At 26.1% G+C, this 26678-nt stretch overlaps 1 protein-coding gene across 3 annotated transcripts in view; it reads left to right on the plus strand.

Annotated features, from left to right (window-relative positions):
- The window catches only part of LOC136075021 (NACHT, LRR and PYD domains-containing protein 12-like), an 86414-nt gene that overhangs the window by 12808 nt on the left and 46928 nt on the right, over positions 1-26678 (plus strand). For 2 of the 3 annotated variants that reach the window (XM_065787228.1, XM_065787232.1), the window contains exons 1-3: positions 2672-2829; positions 13110-13391; positions 13860-13910. In XM_065787228.1, coding sequence (XP_065643300.1) covers positions 13115-13391; positions 13860-13910 — 328 coding nt within the window. In that variant the 5' untranslated portion in view covers positions 2672-2829; positions 13110-13114. Of the gene's footprint in view, positions 1-2671; positions 2830-9492; positions 9594-13109; positions 13392-13859; positions 13911-26678 lie in introns of those variants that run through there. The other variant, XM_065787229.1, reaches the window with a different exon arrangement.

Below are 26678 nucleotides of genomic sequence, written 5' to 3' on the forward strand. Positions count from 1 at the left end.
TCAATCTTTGTAGGTTGGTAAAATATTTAAAATTTTAGGTTTTGTAAACCAAAATATTTTATAATTGAATTAATGCACACGCAAACGCGTAATTCTGCGTTTATAACAACAAATTTAAATTTACGCCGCTCGCACTCAAAATGTCAACATTGCAAAATGAAAAGAAAACATTTGTTAATGCTATGTCACATTTTGACATTTAGACTCTCGGCTCTTAGAATATATTAGTTTTTTGTTCTAGCAACTGAGCACAGTGGTTAGTAATGTTTCCTTAATGTCAAGTAACGTTTTAAAAATAACTAATGTCAAATTCTAAATGAAATGGAGTAATCTTTACCAAAAGTGAAGTAAATATATTTATTGTTTAACGTTTCGAATGTTTTAGGTTCTTTTTATAATTTTTTTTGTTTAAATCTTCATCACTTGTTTGTATTTATCTTCAAGTTTATTATATATATATATTTTATACAATAGCAGTTCAGTGGTAAATAATAAGACACATTATTATGCTTCTTATTATATTGTGCCTTACAACTTACCACAGAACTGTTATTGTATTAATAAAATACTACTCCGTTGCATAAATGCCAATAAAACTGCTCTTGTTTGGGAAACGCGACCATTATACCACTTGCGTGCCATTTTCATACCAGCTGTAAATCTTTTATGGAAGCCCTATGCCATTCTTAGTAGCTACCCAGATTTGTTTTGCAGCAATAATATTACACCATATGGGACCCATCTGAAACCCAGATCAATTCCCAGCCCGAACCCAGTCCTAATATTCTGAGCGCAATCCCAGTCTATTCCAGCTGGGACCCAGTTGACTGGGTCCTAGCTGGAATAGACTGGGATTTTAAAATGTACCCATTCGGTTAACTGGGTACATTTTAAAATATTTTATGGTCATAGTTTTTTTATTTTCACATATTTTATGTAAAAATATATATTTTGATATTTGATGAAGTTGTTTATTTTATAATGTAATTTTGTGCGCTGTTTGCATTAATTGTTTGTTTATTGTTTTTTTATTGTTGTTGTTTTTTGTTTTCTTGTGTATTTTTCATTGGGCATTGTAGTGAATAGTTCATGTTGTTATATGTTTTAGTGCGTTGCTTGCATTGGTATGTATTTTTTATTGGTATGTATTATTTTATATATTTATGGTTGCCAATATATTATAGTTAGCTATCGTGTTTATAAAAACAAGTGATTTATTATTTTTATTATTATTATTACTGTTATTATTATTACTAATAATATTGTTATTGTTTTTGTTGTTTTATGATTATAGTAGTTTTTATGTTTATTACTGTAAATACTATTTTTATTATTATCATTACCATTTTATAATTATTATTAATAATATATATAAAGATCTTTATTTTTGGTGTTTACTTAAGATTTGTAAAATTACTATTTGTAGATATCCTTGAAAATATTCAGAATATATGATTTATTGAGTGATTGAATTGTACCTAATTTTAAAATTAGGTACAATTCAATCACTCAATAAATCACATATTCTGATAATTAGGTACAATTCAAATTTTAGCTTGTTGCAATAAATTGTTTTTTTGTAATTCGTTTATAAACGATTTACAAAAATTAAAGCTGTTCTGATTTGTTAAAAATGAATTATAAACTTAAAAATTTAGTAACATAGTAACATTTTTAGTGGAAAAAAAGTATATATAGTAATAGCTTTTGAAAAATTCTTATTTTGTATTAAATCATTTAATAGTGGTTAATACCATTTAGATTAAATACCCCATACTTGATGGGTGACTTTATTGTTTTCAAATCTGTAACAAATAATATCAAAAGTGTAATTCCCAGCGCTCTTATTGCATTTACTGCAATAACAATAAACAGACAACATTTTGTTTTAAAATGATTTTAAATGTGTTTTGAATATTTTAAAATGAATAAAAGAGAACTTACAAACGAGTAACGTAGAATGATTTACACTGAATTATATTTTATTTTTCAATTAATACTGAAAATTACATAATAATTAAAATAAAGTTAGAGCAGAGAGGGGCTGAAAGAAGATACGGAAAACATTATATTATTATCTTAAAGCATTAGCGGAAAACTAAACAAAGGCTTACTTTAAAATACTGTTGAAAAATTCAATATGTGCACTAATACAATCAGTAACCTTTTTCGTTGTGGACAAAAATTCGTACCACGTACCGACATCAGACAAAGACAAGAGTCTTATGCACATGCTGCTCCAAAAAAACCTGTAATAATAAATAAAGTACCGCAAAAAACGTAAAAAAAAGAAAAAAAAGATTAATTTGCTAAAATCTAGGGGAGGCGTAAGGCCCGCTTGGTACTCCCGTCTTTTCTGCCTTTGATAAAAATTTTAAGACACTTTTTATTATCTAAAAAACTCATTTTATTAAAGATATTTGATACTTTTCTTGTCAAAATTAGCAATAAAATTAAATCGGAACAGTATTTTGGAACAAAAAAAAACTGAAATAGGAACAGTATTTCGAAACTGAGGGAGTATTTATTCGACGAATATTATTCGTAAATACGAATATTATTCGTAAACCGCCCGTAACGTCCTAAATCAACAAATTTAAATTTACGCCGCTCGCACTCAAAATGTCAACATTGCAAAATGAAAAGAAAACATTTGTTAATGCTATGTCACATTTTGACATTTAGACTCTCGGCTCTTAGAATATATTAGTTTTTTGTTCTAGCAACTGAGCACAGTGGTTAGTAATGTTTCCTTAATGTCAAGTAACGTTTTAAAAATAACTAATGTCAAATTCTAAATGAAATGGAGTAATCTTTACCAAAAGTGAAGTAAATATATTTATTGTTTAACGTTTCGAATGTTTTAGGTTCTTTTTATAATTTTTTTTGTTTAAATCTTCATCACTTGTTTGTATTTATCTTCAAGTTTATTAAAATTAATGGAAAGGTTTTGCAAAATTTACTTTTCCAAAATAAAAATAACGATACTTATTGGCAATATGTACAATATTATTGCAGGTGGGCTTGAATATCAAGCCGCTAGCACTATATATCATTACTTTATTCGTTTATTCATACTGTATTAATACTGTAATCATACTGAAATATATATATATATATATATATATATGTATATATTTCAGTATGTAAGTAATATATATATATATATATATATATATATATATATATATATATATATATATGTATATAAATATATATATAAATATATATATATATATATATATATATATATATATATATGTATATATATATATATATATATATATAGTATATATATACAGTAATATATATATATATGTATATATATATATATATATATATATATATATATATATATATATATATATATATATATATATATATATATATATATATATATATATATATATATATGTATATATATATATATACATGGTCAAAATAAGTTAGATCTTATCACCAAGCCCACTTGCTATTATTATTTTTTTCAATACTGAGTATGAATACATTCATATAATATAGTATCTTATTTATTTTTTGATTTATTTTTATTATAATAAAATATTAAATTTGACACAGCTAAAAAATAACAGGCATTTATTCACATTCGTATCATGTTACAGTGTAATATGATATAACTGTAAATGTGTGCTTGTTTTTTATTTAAATTTTTAAAAATTATATTTGCTTGAAACAATTCTAAGATTTTACTTAGGCAGATTTAAAATAACTCAAACAGCTTTAGAAAAGAAATTTATATTTCTTTTTTTTTTGGTTTATCCAATCTAACTTGATAGCAGTACTTAGTTTGTATAAAATATGACATAGTTCTTTAACTTGAGTGTTTATGTGTGTAACAATTTAATTGTTAAGTTTCAGAATTATTAAAAAAGGTACTGTAGTTATCCAATTATTTAATTTAAAAATAGGTTTGGTTATCGTATTTTATATTTAATAAGTTGTTTATGAGTAATCAGAATAAAGTAAAAAATACATAAATCAGTAATGTTTCAATTTTCATCCAAACATCAGTGATTTATGATTAAAGGACATCAATTGAACATCATTGTATAATCAGTCTTTATAGGCTGGTAAATTACAGTGTTATATAACATATAGTCTAATTTTTAAATAGCATTATTTAATCTTGAATACAAAAGTATAAAATTTAAATTATCAAGTTCTAAAGAATAAAATTTGAGTTAATACTGAAGGATGAAATTTGAATAAATACTGAAGTATGAAATTTGACTTTTTCAGTTCTAAAGTATGAACTTAAAGTTCATAGTTTGAAATATGAAATTTGATTCATAAAGTTCTGAAGTATAAAATTTAAGTTGTTAGAAGCAACATTTAAAAGAGAAACAAAAGAATTTTTATATTTACTTCAAAAAAATAGTCATTGCCTAAAAGATTTTTTAGGCTATGACTATTAAAACAGAACAGAGTAATTTATGAAATATCTAATATATAAATATATAACAAATAAACGTAGTCTAGAAAAATATTAATAAAATACTGCTAATCAAATAATACTAATCAAGATAAATATTACAAATAATATACTCGAGAAGTGTAATTTAAAAAATTACTACAGGTAAAATCATAAATTCTAAGTCCATTAATTTTGTTTCTCGGGTCAGAGCAAAAAATTTTTAAAAATAAAGTTTTTTGTCTTGTGGAAATAAAATGTAAAAGTAGAGAGTAATTTCATATCGTAAAATAAATAAAAATATTAAATTCAAATTATCATATTTATAAAAAATAACAAATATAAATTTTTTAATAGAAGTCACAAGTTTGTAATTTTTTAATTTTAATCATAAAAATTTTGATTTAAAAATTAAAATTAAAATATAAAAATTTTTTAAGAGTACTTTCACTATTTTATCTTGTGCTTTTTTAATTTTTATAAAATTTGTATTTTATAATTTTTGTGAATTTAAATTTTCTTTTAATTAGACTTATTAAATTTTATGAAGTCATAATAAATATAGGTATTTTCATATCAGGTGACTCCGAATCAGGTTTTAAAACAGTGATTTGAATTTCTAACCTTAATTTAGTCCATTTGTTAAGGATGTCAGGAAGTGTGTCATTTTAAAATCAAGAGATGCATTCAAGAGATATTTCTTTAATTCAAATTATTCTGAGCAAAGGTTGCTTATATAAATAGAAAATGAGTCATGATTTAGGGCACACACAAAAAATAATTAAAAAGACTATCGATGTCCAACACAACAATGTCAATATTTTATAGCTCATGTTGTACTATGACAGACATTGTTGAGAAGCGTTACGCCATGTGAATTTTCTGTACAAAATATTACCTACGTGTTAAGCCATTCAAGTTATGCCAAAACTTTTCTCAATTAAATTATTTAAACAGTCTTTTAAAATTGTTTATGCGGAAATCATTAAGCCGTAATTAATTGTTTTAAAAAACAATTAATTACTGCTATTAGTTACAATTATTCACAGCGATTGTAAAAGTTTTTTTTTTCCAGATAAAAAACAGATAATTTAAGTTTTTTCTAGTTTTTACAAATTTTTTATTTAAACTTATTTTACTATACTATAATTTGATTTATTACTAGGTGTTAATAAATTTAAATTCTGTTTTTCTGTTGTTTTTTTAACATTTAAAAGTTTTAAATGCTATGTTTTACAATTTTTTTGTTAACTTTAAAAATTTCCAAACATGTTAAAGAAAATACTTTTTTTCAAATTTAATTTTAGTTTTATGTTTGTTTTGTATTTAACTTTATATTGTTTGTTTATTTATAGTTTTATTATTTTTTTAAATTAATTTTTTTTGTTAATTTAATAATTACTATTTACTATTTATAGTTTTGAATCAATGTTTTTTAATTCAATAATTTTTTTAAATCCTGTTACAAAAGTGCTAATATACATAAGTACCTTATATTTATAGCTGTATATAAAGGCATTGTTGGATAAGCCATAATCAAGCTTGTAGGGAAATTTCATTTAGAAAATTTTTTAAGTCAACTCTCTGTAACAGTTTTATGAAAAGATAATTTTTTTCAGTTTTGAAATCTTTTTTTACCAAAAGTTTTTCATTGCCATTAGGAAGGTGTAGTGTGGTAGTGGTGTAGTGGTTGAGCGCTCGCCTCATAAACGAGTAGTTCTGAGTTAGATCCCCACCATGTCCCTGGTAATACAGCGCTCAACCTGTTTCTTTGTGCAACTGTCTTGGTCGTCAAGGTTTGTGTTTCGGAGTTATAGAGATGAGAGGGGGTTGTAACTACAAAAGTAGCCTCCTTAACTGTAGTGGCTTTTTCGGCCTTGGCGAGGTGAATAATTGAAACAAAAAAAGATTTTTAGATTGATTATAAAATGAACATAGTTTAACTAGTTTATGAATAGTAAGTGAAGATTTTGTTAAAGCCAAAATATTTAAAAATTGTTAATTTTCTTTATTTTTTTAATGACTTTTGCTCTCTCTTATGACAATGTCACAATAGTTGAAAGTTGGCTACAAGGGCAGGTCCAATTATAATCTCAATTTGCACTTTGTTACAAATATGTAAATTATGTATTTATGTTAGTGTATTTTACAAATAGAGTGCTCAATGTTCTTAAAGAACAGAGCAATAATAAATTAGTAAAAAACACTTATCTAACTTTTTTCTTCAACTTGAAGTTTCACCATTGCTGGATCATCAGGAAGAGTACTCTTCCTGAGAACTCTTCCTAATGATCCAGCAATGGTGAAACTTTAAGTTGAAGAAAAAAGTTAGACAAGTGTTTTTTACTAATTTATATATATATATATATATATATATATATATATATATATAAATATATATATATATATATATATATATATATATATATATATATATATATATATATACATATATATATATATATATATATATATATATATATACATATATATATATATATATATATATATATATATATATATATATATATATATATATTTATATATATATATATATATTTATATATATAAATATATATATACATATATATATATATATATATATATATATATATATATATATATATATATATATATATATATATATATATATATATATATATATATGTATATATACATATATATATATCTGATCTATATATATATAATATATATATATATCTCATATATTTTTATATATATTATATATATATATATATATATATATATATATATATATATATATATATATATATATATATCAGGCCTTGTTACGAGATTTCACTGCGTAGCGAAAACGCGTAACGCATTTCTAAGTTACTCAACTCATCAAATATATTTTGCATCGTTAGAAGTTATATTGCGTCACTCGCGTCTTTTCAAGTACCCCATTGTAATTAAAGTTATTTTATTAACGCGTCAAAAATCATACAAACAGTTTGTTTTTTTCTCACTATAACAAAAGTTACAAATAAAATCTAAGTTCTTATATAAAAAATTATTTTTATTATTTTTTTATTTTTATTATTTTTATTATTTTTTTCAAATTTAACTAAATTTTACTTTGAAAAAAATATTTTTTTCATGAAACGTAAAATAATGTTTGTTTATTTTCTTATGATTTTTATGTTTATTTTCTTATGATTTTGGTTTTTGGTTATTTTATTAACTGTTAATAAATTTTTTCTTATTTAATATATGAACTCATTTTAATGTTTTTAAACAAGAAAGAGTTTTTTTTTTTGTTTATCAGTTACCGATAACATATTCGTGATCATAATTTATTTTTATAAATTAAACGAACGTCATTAAAACTTTATGTTATTGAATTAACAATAAACAAAATATCTTATTAATAAAATATTTACATCAAAATAAATCGTGCATTTTTTAAACTATTATGACTAAAAATAAATTTTATATTTAAAAGAAATTTATATATTTAATTCCTTAAGATAAAACTTAAAACACCTTATTTTTTTAACTAATTTTTAACAGCAACAAAAAAATTATTTAACAAACTGTTTCTTTAACAAAAAATCTATTAGTTTACAATTGCGGTTAAATACTTACGACTTTATTTTTTCTGAATAAACGTCACATTAACGACAATCAAAAGGTAATTTAAATATTCTAAAAGATATAAGTTTTTGAGTAGCGCAAAACTGCTGAACGCTTAGGCAAATCGCCTTTTCGCAAGCAAATTGCGAGCTGCGTAACGCTTCTTAACAAGGCCTGATATATATATATATACATAAATATATATATATATATATATATATATAAATATATACATATATATATATATATATATATATATATATATATATATATATATATATATATATATAAATATATATATAAATATATATATATATATATTTATATGTATATATATATATATATATATATATATATATATATATATATATATATAATATATATATATATATATATATATATATATATATATATATATATATATTTGTGTGTGTATATGTATTTATCAGGGTTGCCACCAAAACAGGGAAATTTAATAGACAGTTATAAAAAGTCAGCCAAGTGCAAAATATGCCAAGTTTAATTATATTTGTCAAATATGGGCAGAAGAGCTGTGATAAGTCACATGGATGGCAAAAAACATGCACAGAAGCCAAAGCTTGTATCTTGCTTCTTCATGCCTGCATAGTCTACTTCTAAAAAGCAAGCAATTCTTACAGTAGATCAATGTGATAAAAGTTGTGCAAAAATCTATTCTTTTTTACATGCAGTACAGAATAATTTCTCATTGAACTCATGTAATGAAAATAGCCTACATTATCAGAAAATGTTTCCTGATAGCAATACTGCTAAAATCTTACGAACAGGGTAGAACAAAACTTGGTTATAATATATATAATAATTTTGGTCTTGGGCCTTATTATCACAAACTGTTAACAGAAAATATAAAAAAATCTCCTTATTACACTGTTTCATTTGATGAAAACCTGAACAATTCTTTTCAAAATTGTCAATTGGATATAAGTATTTGGTTTTGGAGTAGCGATCTAAATCATGTTGAATCCAGATACTTTGGCTCTAAATTTTTACGTCACCCTACAGCAAAAAATTTACTTTAAATAATGACTACATCTTTGTCAACGATTGATAGCATAAATCTGACTCAATTAAGTATGGATGGTCCAAATGTGAACTTGTCCCTTCTTAATCTTCTTGAAAAGCAGCGTGATCAACAAGAGCTACCTAAACTTCTTAACGTTGGGAGTTGTAACCTTGTAATACATGGGGCTTGCAAATAGGCAACCCTGATTTATACACATTCATATGTATTCTTAAACATAGCTACTCATAGAGATTTTGTATTGTACATAGCTACTTATAAAGAGTTTTATTGCATATATTGTAAAAATTTTATTTTTAATTTTTTACATTTGCATAACATTTTGGTTATTTTTATAATTTATTAGATAATTAATTTTGTTATATAGTTTATAAATTTTTACTATATTTTTATTTTTTAGTTGTTTCAAAAAGTTTACAATCTGCAAAACATTTAAATAAGCGTTATTAAAGTGAATTTCGAAGCTCAAAAGTTTACAGATAATATATACTAAAAAAACAAGTAAGTTATAATAGTAATAAATTATGTCAATATACTTTAGTTTGTAAATTCAAGATATAATATTGCAACACTTTACTAGAGCACACAAAAAAGATTTTTCTTATCTATGTCTATTTATCAACTAAGCCTTTGTTTATGTACATATTTACATACTGTTTATGTAAGTTATGAATCCTTTCATTTTAATTAGTATAGTTTTATTAGTAATGTTTCACAGAAACCAAAACTGTCAGTAAATGTGTGTTTACTTGTCATGCTTTTCTATTCAAAACTCAGTGAATGAATCGTAAATAGAATTTTTCCAGGGTAAACACATAGATTTACTTTTTATTAAAGGAGAAAACAGGAATTGCACCAGGCTCCTAATAATTTACTGTTCCTAACCTAAAATGTAGAAGTTTTTTTGATATTTTTTTTTTCCTTAAACAAAATTTTAAGGAAAAAAAGTGGCCTTTAAATATAAATGTTTTATTATTATATCATAATTACTTGTGGTGTATTGTGAACTTCAGCATTTATTTGAAACTTATTGCATTTATTTGAAACTTATTGCATTTATTTGAAACTTATTGCATTTATTTGAAATAATAAAAATCGGAAAGTGATCCGAAATATCCGTTTTAAATATTCCTGTTTTTATTTTTGATGTAAAAAATTCATTTGTAAAAGTTTGATCTATTGATGTTGCACTAATCTTAGTTACACGCGTGAGTTTATTGATTAATAGTATGTAACCATAGTAACCAAATTGAAAAAAGACAAAGAAATTATTAATGTGCTTATTAACGTCATAGTCAAAAATGTTGAGGTTAATGTCTCCAATAAAATACACACTTTTATTTAAACTTGATTTTTTTTCTAATTATTTTTTTAATGTGGTCTTTAAATGCATTAATTTTTCCTGTAGGCGGTATATATAATACATGCACAATAATATTTCTTGAGGTTTTGCTAACGATTTACACGCATAATAAATCCTAGTCATTAGTGGTTGAGCTTAAATTTTGCATAAACTTGTATAATAATGAGTTAATAATAAATATACATAAACCCCCACCTTCCTTGCCCCAATCTCTAACTTGGTGTACCACATTGTAGTTAGGTATTTGGAAATTTGAATTGCTTTCAATAAATATACATAAACCCCCACCTTCCTTGCCCCAATCTCTAACTTGGTGTACCACATTGTAATTAGGTATTTGGAAATTTGAATCGCTTTCAATATTTTTATCACGGCATCATGTTTCTCTAAGGCAAATAATGTTAAAACTAATTTTGATTTTATATAAAAACTGTTTCAATGCACAGTGGGCCAGAATTTTTTTTCCGTGGCCAAAAGTCCCAAAAAAGTCAAATCTTCTAAACTTTCTTTTTAGTTTATTATTAAAACATAGGTGCTTTACTATACTCAAAAATGTATCCCTTTAATAACTAGAGATGAAGGCAAGCTTGCTAGAACCATTCATAATGGCTTTAAAATTGTCAAATTTTCACAAATTTTTTTTTTCAAAAATACTTATCCTCAAAATCTAGATAACTTTTTTCAATTACAAAAGCTTTGGACTATTTTTATTTTAAATAAACATATTAACTTAGTGCTTATAAGAAGTATATGTTTTAGTTATATATTTGTATTTAAATTATTCATAATATGTCTTAGAATTGTTGGTATTTTAAAGGTGTTTTTCTTAACTTCCTTATCTTCCTTTTTCTAACTGCCACTCGAAGGATGTTTAATTTTCTGATTTTTGCATTAACTAAACGGCAGTTATTGTTCAAAAAAAAACCCAGCTGCGACCATGTATTCTTTATGATATATTTTTTAGTTTAAAATCGAAGACTTTTTTTGCTTTTATAAAAAGACCGATTTAAAGTTGAGATAATTGTTTAAGGAATATAGTTTTTTTTTGTTTTTTTTTTTAATTTTATTAAACACATCGAACTGTAATTGTTTAAAATAAACTTTTTTTTATTATCTTAATGTTTTTAAAAAAGGAAAAAAAAGAAAATCATTTCACTGTAAATACATAAAAATCAAATATTTAAGTATTCGATTCCAACCAAATGCACTATTGAAATTGGAATTAATGATATTTAGGAAGTATAAAGGTTGTTTGATACTATTAATTAAAATCAGCTGCGACTAGCTCTAATTTAGACTTAAAATCGATTTCGAAATTTCAAGAATTTAGACAAATTAGCTCTTCAAATAAAAAATTGTAACGTTACAAACTTTAAAAAGCATATATATATATATTTAAATATATATATATATTTATATATATATATATGTATATATATATATATGTATATATATATATATATATATATATATGTATATATATATATATATATATGTATAAATATATATATGTATATATATGTATATATATATGTAAATATATATATATATATATATATATATATATGTAAATTATGTTAGTGTATTTTACAAATAGAGTACTCAATGTTCTTAAAGAACAGAGCAATAATAAATTAGTAAAAAATACTTATCTAACTAAGACTACTCTTCCTGATGATCCAGCAATGGTGAAACTTGTTTAAGAAAAAAGTTAGATAAGTGTTTTTTACTAATTTATATATACATATATATATATATATATATATATATATATATATATATATATATATATATATATATATATATATATATATATATATATATATATATATATATATATATATATATATATATATATATATATATATATATAGTATTGACAATTTTAAGTTATTCATTTGCTTTTGATTAGCCTCTTTCAAAAATATTAAAAAAAAGCCATTAGAGAAATAAAAAAGTTTCATAAATATAGAGATTGAAATATTCGAAGTAAATAAATATATAGTTGCATACAACTCCGAGACCTGATTAAAATAAATACCTATTACAACAATATAATAACGTGTTTGTAAAAATAATCCGAGAAAATTTATCTCTATATTATTCCAACTAAATTAAAAAATATAATAAACGAAAATAAATCTGCTGATTTTTCGGAGGGGTGTTTAGATGTTTCACTATAAGTTTATTTACCAAATTTCAAAATAATGTATAAATATGATAAAAACTAAATTTTTATAAGATTGATAAAAAGAAATACTTATTTGTAGTTATAGGAAGCTCGCTGAAGACTTAAGTCAGTCTTGTCATTGAGTACCTTTTACATAGACGTGTAATACACATAAAAAATCAGTTGCATGCGTGGTATATATGTATATGTTACATATATACCTTGTTATTAATATTATTTTTTAATCGATTTGTATTAAAAGTTAATGTGTAGTTATTTTTTTTTTTATTCAAATTTTAAATTATATGAAAAGTAGGTTAAAATGATTTTATGATGTCAATCAAAATATTACACTTGGGTTCTATGATCTTTTTAATTATAACAGTGCTAATAAATCTCCTAAAACTTATTGCATTTTGCATTTTTTTTAAATAATGTGATGTACATTATTTGATTAAATTTCTAATTTTGCTTTGTTTTTTAGTATAAATGGATGCAGTCCTACAAAATTCAAAATTTCAAATTAAGTTGTCTGAACTACTTGATCAAGATTGGTTTAAGATTGGTATTTTCTTAAATGTCGAACAGTATAATTTAGAATCAATTAAAATTGATTTTATAAATTTTCCAAAACAAGAAGACAAAGCAAATGGAATGATAAAAAAATGGTTGAACATTGATGAAAATCCGACGTTTGAAAAGTTAAAACTTGCCATTTTAAATATTCCAAAACACGACTTATTGAAGAAGGTGGAGGATCTTGCAAGTACACTTTTTTTATTTTTATTTGTATAATATAAATTTTCTCTGTCTTCAGTAAAATTTCAAATTCTCTGTTTTCAGTAAAATTTGATTATGATGATGATGATGTTTTTGGTTTTTTTCTATTTTTAAACATTTGATTATTTTAGATTTTTGTAAAATGATTATTAAGTTGAAAACTATTTCTGTATACTTTATTAGATATGTTTTTAAGTGAGTCTTTTAATTCACCACGTAACACTATCAAAGTAAAAATTTCATTTAACAGTGGTAAATATATAACATGTACTCTTATTACATTTTGATAATATGGAGTTATTTTTTGGTTATTAATTTAACTTCCTAATTAAAATCTCTCCTTACAAAAAAGTTTAATTTTTTAATAATTTATTTTGTTTTAATATTATTTTTATACTTTGAGTTTTGAAAAGTGTTATACCAATTAGAGATATATTTCTATTTATTTAACCAGGTGGGTTTTTCACAATGCTTTCAGTATTACCAGCTGATGCTTTGAACAAAGGTAATTCTTAATTAAATAGTAGTAAATAAAGAAATCAAAGGATGAAAATAATAATGATAAGAATTCTCATAAATATGTTGAAAAACATGATCGAAATTAAGATGATTACAATGATCATGATGATTGCGTTGCTTATTATGTCAGTTTAAATATTTAAAAATATTTAACTAATTAATAAAATATTTGGATGTAATTACGTTTAAATATAAGTTCAAAAATTGAACTTTTAACTAAACTTATTTATATTTTAACTTCAATTATTTAAATTTATCAAGTTTTTTGTGAAATAATCCAGTTTTAAGATCTCAAAATAATTTTTATGTAGAGAATTTAAAAGTTTTTACAGTATGGTGAGTCTTTCAAAAACTTAAAATAACAAATACATATTTCTATGTACAGTTAAATAATTTCATACGGAAGAATATTGTTTATCGGTTAAATAAAAATTAATAGAAAATCCTAAAGTGTTTTTAATAAACTGACATTACTGGACAATATAGATAAAATTATTAAAAACATATTGTGGCATTATTATTCTTTAATAGATAACAGTGTATTTTATTTTGAAAAGCCTACTCCAATTGAGTATTTAGTAATCATTATAAATAAAAATATATAAAAATTGTGTTTGAGCCAGGAATTGCTAGGACAATTTTTTTTTTAATCAACTTACATAGGGGTATATCTGTCAAAGTAGTTTCTTTTTATCTCTTTTAATCTCTTTTTATAAGATTATGGCTTTGCAGAATTTCATGAAATGATAGATCATCGTCATAGTATATCTTAACATTTTCTTAAACACTTTTTTTCAAATTGCCTTTAAAGTTTAACCGATATAGATTTTAAGTTTTTTTTCTTTTTGTGTTTTGCTATATATGTTTTGCTATATATATAAAAAAAGTATATATTTGCAAATACTACAATACTTCCGTAAAACTAATTAAATGCTATGCCAAGTATTTTACTAATGACATTAAAGTTTAATCAAGTTAATTAAATATACATTTTTCACACTCGATGACTAATTGTTATACTTAAATACTGCAATAAACTATAAATATAAAGAATACTCATGACTCTCAAGTAAAAAAATATTTTCAAAAACAGAAAATTTGCAAGAAATTATCTAAAAAATAACTGCAATATTATCAATTTCAAATCGCTTGCAAAAGGTTAGAAAAGCAGTGTCGGAGAGCCTCAAATAGCAAATTATTGGATTGGTCAAATCATAACAACGTCAAAATTAGTAAACTTATGGGTTTTTCTGTATTTTGGGTGCAAAAAGCAGTGAATAGCTAAGAGCTAACAGGTAACGTCGTAGACATGCCTTATTCTGAAAGACCACTGATACTTAGTGTCCATGAAAAAAGCAGCATATTCAAATCAGAAGAAAAAATCCTTGGCACAGCAACAAAAATCTAGCTCAAATATTTAACCTACCCTTTCGAAATCGAAATGTAAGCAAAGAACTTTTTAGAAGAACATTAGTAAGAAAAAGGAATTGGGTCTTACATTTCAATAAGAAACTCTCTCCTATCAATCATGGACCGACTCAAAAGACGAAAATTGTGCAAAGAACGTTTGGATTGGGCAGTTGAAGATTGAGTAAAAGTAATATGGAGCGATGAGTCAAATATTGTGAACCACAAAGGAAAAATATACACTAAAAGATTTGGAACTGCGAAATATTGCGAGCACTATTTACAAGCAAGACGACGAGGTGGTGGAAGCTCAGTAGGCATATGGGGATGTTTTTCCCATGAAGGCCTTGGGTTTTATGGGCTGTGTAGCCGTATCAACCATTACATCTACAAAAAACACACTTGAAACACTTTTGATTCCATTGACAAAGCAATTGTAAGGCACTTGTATGGCTTCCAGCAAGACAGGGCTTGAAAACACACATCACATATTATAACAAACTGGTTTACCACAAAAAGTTTGTATTGATGCAGTAGACCACCAGCTATCAACCCGATGGAAAGTATTTGGTCATGGATCAACACTCAATTGGTAAATTATCAAGTTCAATTAACTGAGCGTTGAAAGCAACTTCTGAACGAGTACTGGTTAAAAGTGCCATAATAGATGTGCATGAACTTAGTCGAATCAATGCAGAAACAAGTTATTTTTTTGCTATCGAGCCAATGAAGGATACCTAAATATTAAATTTGTATTTTTTTTAACTTTTTGTGTTCTAAACCCTAAAAAGATTAAACTTTTATGCAACTCATTTCATGATTTTATAACTATTTATTTATCTTTTTGATTTTTTTTTTTTAACTATCGTATCTTCATAATGTTTTTTGGATTGCTTATGGGTTCTTAAAAAGATTAATTAGATATTTCTCCATGACTTTTTTAAGTTGAAAAAACCATTTAAAGTTTGATTAATATTACCATCTTGATTAAACTTTTGTGCATAGTTGTGTAAATATAGAAATTGTGCATAGCTGTATAAATACATAGCAACCCAGGGGGCAACAGTGGCATTTGCTCCCATACAATATTTCAAATAAATAATTTTAAAGAAACTGACTGCAAAAATGTCAAAAAAAATTCCTTGAAACTATTTTGGGATAGTACTGCCACTCCCTCCCCCCTATATAATTTTTGTTCCTACGGGCCTGCAAAGTTAATATATTTAGACATCTCTTTATTATAGGAAAAAGAATGTATAAAACTCAAACAGTTATTTAGAAAAATACGTTATTATTATAAAAAATTATTTTATTATGTCATCAATGAATAGAATAAAATGTTTGAGTTTGTTTATAAAAATCAGAAAAGTATAGGACTTTTTAAAAATAAGTAAAACATTTTTATTCCAAATATATGGAACATAAAAGGTAATACAAAATATTTTAAACTTATTATTTCAAATTGTTTCATGTATAAAATTTTTATTTCTAATTATATATTTATTAGTTCTGATCGGAGAAAAAAGGTCTTTAATAATAGATAAGGTTAAATCAATTTTTTAACTGTAAATAAAGCATAAAACGTTAAAAACATTGAGCTCGTAAATATTAAGTTTTTTCAACTCCATAAATAATGGTTTGAAATAAGTAAAAAATCTGCAAAAATTATTAAGTGGATCGCATGCTTTTGATGGCGATAAAAGCATTGTAACTTACATTTTTTGGTGCTTCTCCAAGCTTTGTTGACATGCTATATTGGCTTGATAAATAAGTAATGAAGATGGGTTGAAGCCATTTTGTTAAAATATGATCAAGTTTTAAATAAGACTCTGTTACTTTTAGATGGTTTCTAGCATATGTAGTCAGTATAAGGTTTCTATGTAATGTTGTTGTTAAGAACAGCTTCTAAAAATTATGTTAAAAAAATATCTTTATTTTAATTTAATCAATCATTGGGCGTATTTTGAAATAAATAGCGTTTTTTAGAGGCGACCGGAAAAGAAACCATTCACTTCATTAGGTTTTATTACTGTTAAGAGTTGATTTGTAACATTTTAACCAAGAAAATATGTTTCTTAAGTTCATCATTCATTGTAAAAAAAATTTTGGATATGTCATTGTTTGTTATGAATAATTAGTATTGTCAACAAACATGTCACTCATTAGGTTTGAGGCTTTAATAAAGCCATTTATATAGATTAAGAGCAAAAGATGCCCCAAGATAGAACCTTAAGAATCACCACAGGAAATTTTTTGAAGATGCCTATGGTTATTTTTATTATTGAAAACAAATTATTTGCGGTTTGATAAGTAATTTCGAAGCCATTTTGTAGTTGCATAGTTTATTCCGTAGTATTTTAGTTTTTGATGCAGATGGTCATAATGTAAACTTGGATGTAAAAAAATTTCTGCAAGATATCTCAAACTTTTTTCAAAGAAGTTTGAGATTTATCATACATGTTTTAAACTGTTTTTGTTAATGGCATACACATATATGAGCATGTTGGATTAGTCAGTTTTAATTCAAAACTGTTTCAGAAACTACTGTTTCTGAAATATGACCATGCCATTCTAATGTCTAAATTTCATAATATTTTAAACATTTTCATATTGAAATGATAGTATTATTAGTACTAAAAATATCATAGTTAAGTATACAATAATTATAGTTTGTTTATTTATCAGTTTAATAATATCACAATTAGTAACACCAACAACAGCAACAAAAATAACAATAATATCAATAATATTTATAATAATATATTAATATATAATAATTATAACTATAACAATAATAGCAATAATAATAACAATAATAACAATAATAATAATAGCAATAATAATAATAAATAACAATAGTAACAATGGCATTAATAATAATAACAATAATAATAACAATAATAATAATAATAGCAATAATAATAATAAATAACAATAGTAACAATGGCATTAATAATAATAACAATAATAATAACAATAATAATAATAATAATAATAATAATAATAATAATAATAATAATAATAATAGTAACAATAATAACAATAGCATTAATAGTAAAAATGTTAATAGTATTACTGAATATTTATTTGGGGTTAATACTTTTACTTTTAGGTTAGAGACTAATTTGAGAGTATTTTATTCAGAATACAGTTTTTTCCAAGAACTAATTTATTGGTATAATATAGATTTGATTCCATTCTTAACAACATGGTGATTCTGACATCTAATTTTAAATTAGTAATCAAGTAAAAAGGTTTATAAATTAAATGTATAGTTCTTTGATTAAATGTATAGTTTGTACATTTAATTAAAAAATATATTTAACAATATTAAAAAACGTTTGAGATCGTAACTCCATAGATATTGACAGTTAAAGAATACAAAAAAGTTATTTACCATGACCTTCAAAAATGCCATATAGGTCCACTGCAATTACAATAAATCAATGGTTGCTGGGTATACTAATTCAAACTGATAATAAATTTACAGTTAATAAAAAACTCATTTTTTAAACAAAATTGAGATTTTAATTTATTTTCTGTACTCCTTACGGGATCTCAGAATATAAGATATGATATATATATATATACATATATATATATATATATATATATATATATATATATATATATATATATATATATATATATATATATATATATATATATATATATATATATATATATATATAATATATATATATATATATATATATATATATATATATATATATATATATATATATATATATATATATATATATATATATATATATATATATATATATATATATAGAAATATTTTGTCTCTAGCGAAATGCAGGAAGTTTTTCAAATAACATTGAGCTCTATATATATATATATATAGGTACCTATATTTTGTTCAATTTGATTAAATAATACTGGATTATAATATACTAGCAGTAAGCAACCCATGATACGGGTTAGTAATAAATAAATAACTAATGGCAATTTAACTTGATATATTATCTAAAAAATATAAAATTCAAACTCATCAAATTGTAGGGCTGCCATTGTCCCAGTTTTTAGGTTGAAGAACATTATAAAAGTTATAACTAGTTTACCGTTGTGCCCTCCTTTATAAAAATTAGGATAATAGCATCCCTATCTATATAATATTATCTTTTTGGTTTTGCTTGCTTTTATTTGTCTTGAAATTTAGTAAAGACAGCATATTTTAATTTATTAGTTTCTTTTTAATAACAGCAAGCACCAGAGAAAGAAAACGAAGTACAACTTACCAATACTTGAATAAAAAAAGAAAAAGAAAAAAAAGGATCATCTTAAACTACAAAAGCATTATTTTACATATTTATTATTGTGTTTTAAAATAAGCAAGCTTATTAATAAAGGGGAGCATTATTTTGTATAGTTATTATTGTCTTTATGAATGAGTGACTCGTTAAACATTTCTTAATCATGGTCATTAATATGTATGGTACCAAAATATAATAATATCTTAATAATATCAGAGTGTTCCAATAATGCTCCTCTTTACTAATAAACTTTTGTTAAACAGAGAGGAGACAGATTATGTTTCAAAGACACTGTGTTTAAGAAAAGTTACAACAAATTATTATAATCATAACTTACGTTATTGTTTTTGATAAAATATTTATATATATATATATATATATATATATATATATATATATATATATGCACAAATTAGCTTTAACACAATAAACCATTAAAAAAAGGTTTTTTAATGTTACCATTAATAAGTATTTTTACCCTTATAGTTTAGAATTCCCATTTCAACATAACTATTGATTAATGATTAACACAGTAAATTTCATATCATATAAATTTACTAAAACTTATGTTTCTACAGTAAGCAAACTAAGAAATCAATGAAAACTAAAAAAAAAGAATCATTAAATTTTAGATAATTATAATCAGTTATATGAAAATTTAATAAATTTTGATTTGTAAACAAATATAGAGAGTAATACATATAACAAATTTGATAACAGTCTAATTAATAATTGAGATAAAAACTTATAATAAAATGGTTATTATAATAATGTTAAACTTACCAGTCCTGGTATCGTAGAATATCTGAAAGTAATGAGAAACAAAAAGTTAAGTAAAACAAAAGTAAATATACGAAAGGTTGAATTTCAAATAAAATACAAATATTAGCACTTACCTGATGAGTCCATGAATTTATAATTGCTAACTTTAAAAAAAAAAAAAAAAGAAGAAGAAAAGAAAAAAATATGCAGCTTAACAAATTCTATTTATATTTTGATACTAATCATAGTTTATACTTTTTATACTATATAGTTTATACTATATAGTTTATACTAAGTTTATACTTAGTCTTATTTCCAAAGTGTATTTTTTTTTTTTTTTTTTTAAACATCTTCACTTCCAACAAGGCTGCAAGCAGCCACTAATTAAAGTTGGAAGTTACTGAAAGAGAAAAGATGAAGATTGTAGAGCAAGATAACGATTGACTGACGACTTAAAAGATTGCAAATTATATGAATCAGGAAAGCAAGATGAAGGAAGCAAATTCCAAAGAGCTGATGTTCGAGGAAAAAAACTAGACGAATAAGTGTTTTTGGAGCACTTAGGAACAGTCACAGAAAAAGGATGAGACTTAATTGAATGACAAGTAACACGAGAATGAATTATAGTAGATGGCACAAGAGACGCTAGCTCTTTAGAGCAGTGCCCATTATAGTATTTATAGAAAAGAGAAAGAGAAGCAACATTACGACGATGTGATAATGGTTGGAGGTTGGCTGCAAGAGCAGGTCCAACTATGTTTACAATGCGTTTTTGCACCTTGTCTAAAAGAGAAAGGGCATCATTAGAAGATCCGCCCCAGATATGGTAACAGTATTCCAATCAAGCCCGGATTTGAGATTTATAGAGATAGAGAATAGAATCCAGAGTAAGAAAGTGGCGAGCTCGATAAAGAGATGCAACCTTAGCAGATGCTAATTTTGCAACCGATTTGATATATAGTTTCCAAGAAAGATTGGTAAGAAAGTAAGAGTTAATCCTAGAAGATGAAGAGTAGGTGACTCATCGAGTACATCACCGTTTATAAATATCGGAAGATCTAAATTATTGCGATAACGATTGGCTGAAAAAAATTGAGTTTTATCTGAATTAAAGTTCACCAGCCACTGTGAGCCCCATGCTGTAGCAGAAGTGAGATCCTTTTCAAGCTCAAATGCCCCCTCCAAGCAATCAGAGGGTGTTGGTTTCTTATCACGACAAGAATAAATCGTAGTATCATCAGCAAACAATGCCTCCTTAGATGTGAGAATATCTGGAAGATCGTTAATGTAAATTAAAAAGAGTATAGGGCCAAGGATAGAACCTTGAGGAACCCCTGAAGTTACAGAATAAGAAGAAGAGTGGTGTCCATCGAGGACAACTTTTATGCTACGATTGGAAAGAAAGGATTCAATGATCTTAAAGATGTTGCCGGATACACCATAAGAAGAAAGCTTATGGAGAAGACCAGCATGCCAAACTTTATCAAAAGCTTTTGAAATGTCATGAGCGATGGCCTTAACCTCTCCACCTTTATCTAATGCACGATAAAACCGTTCAGTTATTACTGTTAGCAAATCAGCTGTAGAACGAGAAGATCGAAATCCATATTGATGGTCAGAAAGTAAGTTATTAGATTCAAGATGAGAAATTAAGTGTTTGTTAATTAAAGATTCAAAAACCTTGCTTATGATAGGAAGAAGACTTATGGGACGGTAGTTAGACGAATCAGATCGCTCTCCAGAATTTTTGAAGATAGGGATAACAGATGCCGCTTTCCAGCAGGCTGGAAAGCAAGACTCTGATAAGCACTTGTTGAATAGTTTTGAGAGTATAGACGACAGCTCCGGAGAACACTTCTGCAAGACAATTACAGGTATTTTGTCCGGGTCACAAGCTGTGGAAGAGTCTAGGCAGGAAATCACTTTAGATACAGATGCTGGAGTGATATAAATGTCAAGCAATGGATCAACCTGTTTGTTGGCAAAATCAGGTAGAACGCAACTAGTGAAATCAAGAGATGATATTGATGAAAAGTTTTTAGCAAACAATTCGGCTTTGTCTTTAGGTGAGGTGACAAAGTCTGAACCATACAAGAGAGGTGGAATTTCGGATTTGCTCTTATTATTGGTATTATTAAAGATTCTCCAGAAGTCACGAGAGCCTAATTTTTCAGATGAGATACGAGATTTCTTGACCTTAGAATAGCAGGTTTTTGCGTTAGACAAAACCTTTTTACAATTGTTTCTAGCAGTAATAAACAGACGTCTGTTTTCTGGAGAATTGTTTTGCTGATAAATATGGAAGTAACGGTTTCGATTAGCAATTGCAGCAGCACAGTGTGAAGAAAACCATGGAGGAGAGTGAGGCTTGACCTGGAATCGTCAAGAGGGAATAAAAGATTCCGTGCCAGCCTGATTCCACGAAGTTATGTAAGAAGCACATTTGTCGACAGGAAGACGAAAGATTTCTACCTAAGGGCTATCACGAAGAAAATCACGGAAAGAATCCCAGTCAGCTTTACTGATGTTGTAAGAGGTGCGATATTAGGGGAATTCAGGTAATGAAGACGAATGAGATATAAGTTTTAGAGAGATCAAACTGTGATCAGAAGTGCCTAAGGGTGAATGTGGAGAAACTGAGCAATGACGAGGATCAGAAAAAAGACATAAGTCAAGAAGAGTATGTAAATGATTCGGGTTGTCTGGAAAGCGAGTTGGAAAGTTGACTATTTGAGTTAGGGATTGAGAAAGGCAAAAGTTGTGGGCTTTAATGTCTGCCGAATCACTGACACTAAAGCCAAGCCATTCAGAGTGGTGAGCATTAAAGTCACCAACAACAACTATATTAGCTGATGGATAAAGAGAGTGGGCTTGGTCAAGATGATCAGAAATAACGTCAAAAAGTGTGCAGTCTTGAGATGAAGGAGAGCGATATAGAACAAAGAGAAAGGTAATAGAGTGAAGTGATGCTAAACGAAAGCACATAAAAGAATAGTCTGTGGATTCAAACCTAGTTTCACGACAAATGGGTGAATTCTTACGAATGTAAATGCCTAGGCCAAGCATGTGACTATTGGAGTCTTTACGAATTAGAGGAAGATAACCATCAACACTAAGATCACAAGATGAGACAGCCGAACTCAAATTAGTCTCACAAAGAGCAAGTAGGTCTGGTGAACTTTACAAGAGATAAGACTCAACAGAAGAAAGTTACTTCGAAGACCACGAATATTAGTGAATGATAGGTTTAGAGAACTTGGTCATGATGATGGTTTTTTGTGTTTTATAGTTTTTGGTACTTTATTCATTTTTAAATTGGATTGAAGAACTTGACTCAAAGCATAGATAGTACTCAGAACACTGTTTAATAGCCCAAGCAATTGCCTCATTACTACTCATAAACCCTAAGCCGTAACAAAGGGCTCCTAATGTGGCCTCCGCAATGCACACCAAAAGCACAAACAGGGACACCATCCATGCGCAACATGGCACTGTTAATACTTTGATATTTTTCAGCTGTTGATGGAATCAGCCTCTCTGAGAGCTACCACAGAGTTCGGGAAACCTGACTACCAGCCGGCCTCAGAGTCATAAAACTGAGTTTTAGAGCTGTACCCTCATTAGGAGATAATAGAATGAGTTGCCTAGTCATAAAAACAGAGACACAAGCAAAACCCATGCATTGAGTCATAAAGATCCAGCATTCAACATCCTAAACTGGAAACAATGTATTAAAATACATCTGCGCCAGCCTAATAGATGAAGAAGGAGTGCGAGGCTGGTCAACAGATAGAATCTGTTTACCCCTTTAGTCTTTGCCTAGGAGGCCTTCTACAAGACAGTAGCTGGGTGCATTTAACATCTGCCCAAGATGAATATTTTTATCGAGACACCATCTCTAGCCTTTACTCAACCAAGAGCCCCAAGGCAGGGGGTGTTTTAAATCGGAGTTGGCATCTCCTAGCCTTAGCCTAAAAAGGCATATCCTACAAGGCAGCAGGACATGAAGCAGATTGTACTGGGTTACATGTTACCAGTAGCAGGATAACCCGATCTGACTTGAGTAGCAGCATAACCTGATCTGACTTGTTTTAAATAAAAAATAATATACAGAAATTAAGACCACCCAAAATGGTGCCCAAGTAATACCACAACTTAGTAATATCTCTTGACTGGCAAGGATAACAATCTTGCTTTACACACTGCTAAGTAACTCCTCTTTTAATACATAAAAAGAAAACAGAATATAAACATGTATAAACTTTGAACATATTATATTTATAAACTATTAACATTTACTTTTTTACTCATGAAAACATATACTATCAATTAACAACATTTGAAGATAAGTTTGCGTACTTTTTTACCGCATATTACTATATTTAGTCGCAGGTAAAAGTAATAAAATCATTTTGTTTTTCCAGATCTTTTTATTACTTTTACTTTTTTATTATAGCCATAGCATTTTCAAAGTTTTTTTTTTAAAACTTCCTAAATAAATAAAAAAACATAATGCACCCTACTTTTTTTGTTGTTACAAATTATCTTTAATTTCGAGTTTTAAAGCAAATACATTTTCTTTTTTGTAAGTATTTGTTTTGGTTATTCTATAGTTTTTATAATTTTGTTCCTCGTTTAAGTTAAGCTTAACGTTTCTTCTATCAACGCATTTCTGAAACGTTTCATTAAAACATGTAAACAGTCTTGGTCAAGTAGTAAACAAAAGAAATCATTTGCGTGATTAGCAATGGCGTTCAATTGCACGCCATTTCTGTTCAAGTTTTATTTTGTAGAACTTAATTTCCGTTAATTTCCGTTAATTAAAGTCAAAGTGTCAGATTACTTTGTAATTTGATCGGACAGTCTGAAGTTTTAGCCAGACAATGTCCGTTGTCCAACCGTTAAATTGAGCCTACTAAATGTATATATATATATATATATATATATATATATATATATATATATATATATATTATATATATATATATATATATATATGTATATATATATATATATATATATATATTATTTATATATATATAATATATATTTATAAATATATATATATATATATATATATATATATATATATATATATATATATAATATATATATATATATATATATACATACATTTATATATATATATATTATATATTAATATATATATATTAGGGTGATTCAGATTGTAATAGAAAAAAAAAATGTCACAAAAAACATTCTCCTCAAGGTTGCCTGTGTTCCTTTATCACCTAGGATCATGTGTACCAAAAATTAGACAAAAAGAAGCAATTTTAGGGGTTGCCATGTTTTATAAGATGAATTAACCATTGGTAAAATTTTGTGATTTTCTCAAATTTCGCAAATTTGTTTTTTCATTGTTTATTTATTTATAATTTAGAAATTGATAATATGGCAACCACTAGATCTTCTGCTAAGGTGTGGCTTGTTGGTAAACCTACACAAACTCTGTCGACTGCCAGACTTCCTTCAAGAGGGGATGTTCTTCGGAGGTTGCTCTTCCATCATATAGAAGAGAAACAAGAAGTGAAAAAAAGTATTCGGGCAACAATTGAAGCAGTTCTTGTTATATGGGAGAGAGGAAAAATTCCAACTCAAAGAATTGACAATGCGGAAAGAAAATTAAAAAAACTTTATGACGAATATCTGCTGCTGAAAAAACACCGAGGATCAAAATTGGACAGCTGTCAAATGAAAGAAGGAATTTTCCACGCTGACCTTGAAGAACTTTTTGATATTTCAACCAAGAATGCATCAGAAGTTATGAAAAACGATGAAGATAAAGCATTTTTACGTCAGCAGCAAGAAGATCCATTAAGTTGTAGTATGGCAGGAATTGATCGGAATTTAACAGCTAGGGAGGCACGGAAACGAGTCCGAGAAACTAAAATGGAATTGAGGCGTCAAAGAAGTCAAGCGGAACTGATGGAAAAAACAGAACTCATTTCTTCTTCATCAGCAGTTGACATTGTGAGTGAAAGTAGCTCTAGTTCCTCGGATGATGATGAATATCAGACTCCTTCCGCTTCCAGCACACTGAGCACAAGTGGTTCAACGAAAAAGAAGATGAAAGTTCTAACAAATAATGTTGTATCATCTCTTGATCGTGTTAATATTTCTGATCGCCGTGCACTCTTCGTGGTTGGAACAGTGTCTCAGGCTCTTGGTCACTCGGTAAAAGATTTATCATTGTCGTACAGCACAATCCGCAGAAAAAGGCGATCTGTTCGTGAAGCGGTGACTACAGCTGACAAGGTTGATTTCTCTCCTGATGATCCACTTCTTCT

Source organism: Hydra vulgaris, chromosome 01 (genome assembly GCF_038396675.1).
Source record: "Hydra vulgaris chromosome 01, alternate assembly HydraT2T_AEP".
Classification (NCBI taxonomy): domain Eukaryota; kingdom Metazoa; phylum Cnidaria; class Hydrozoa; order Anthoathecata; family Hydridae; genus Hydra; species Hydra vulgaris.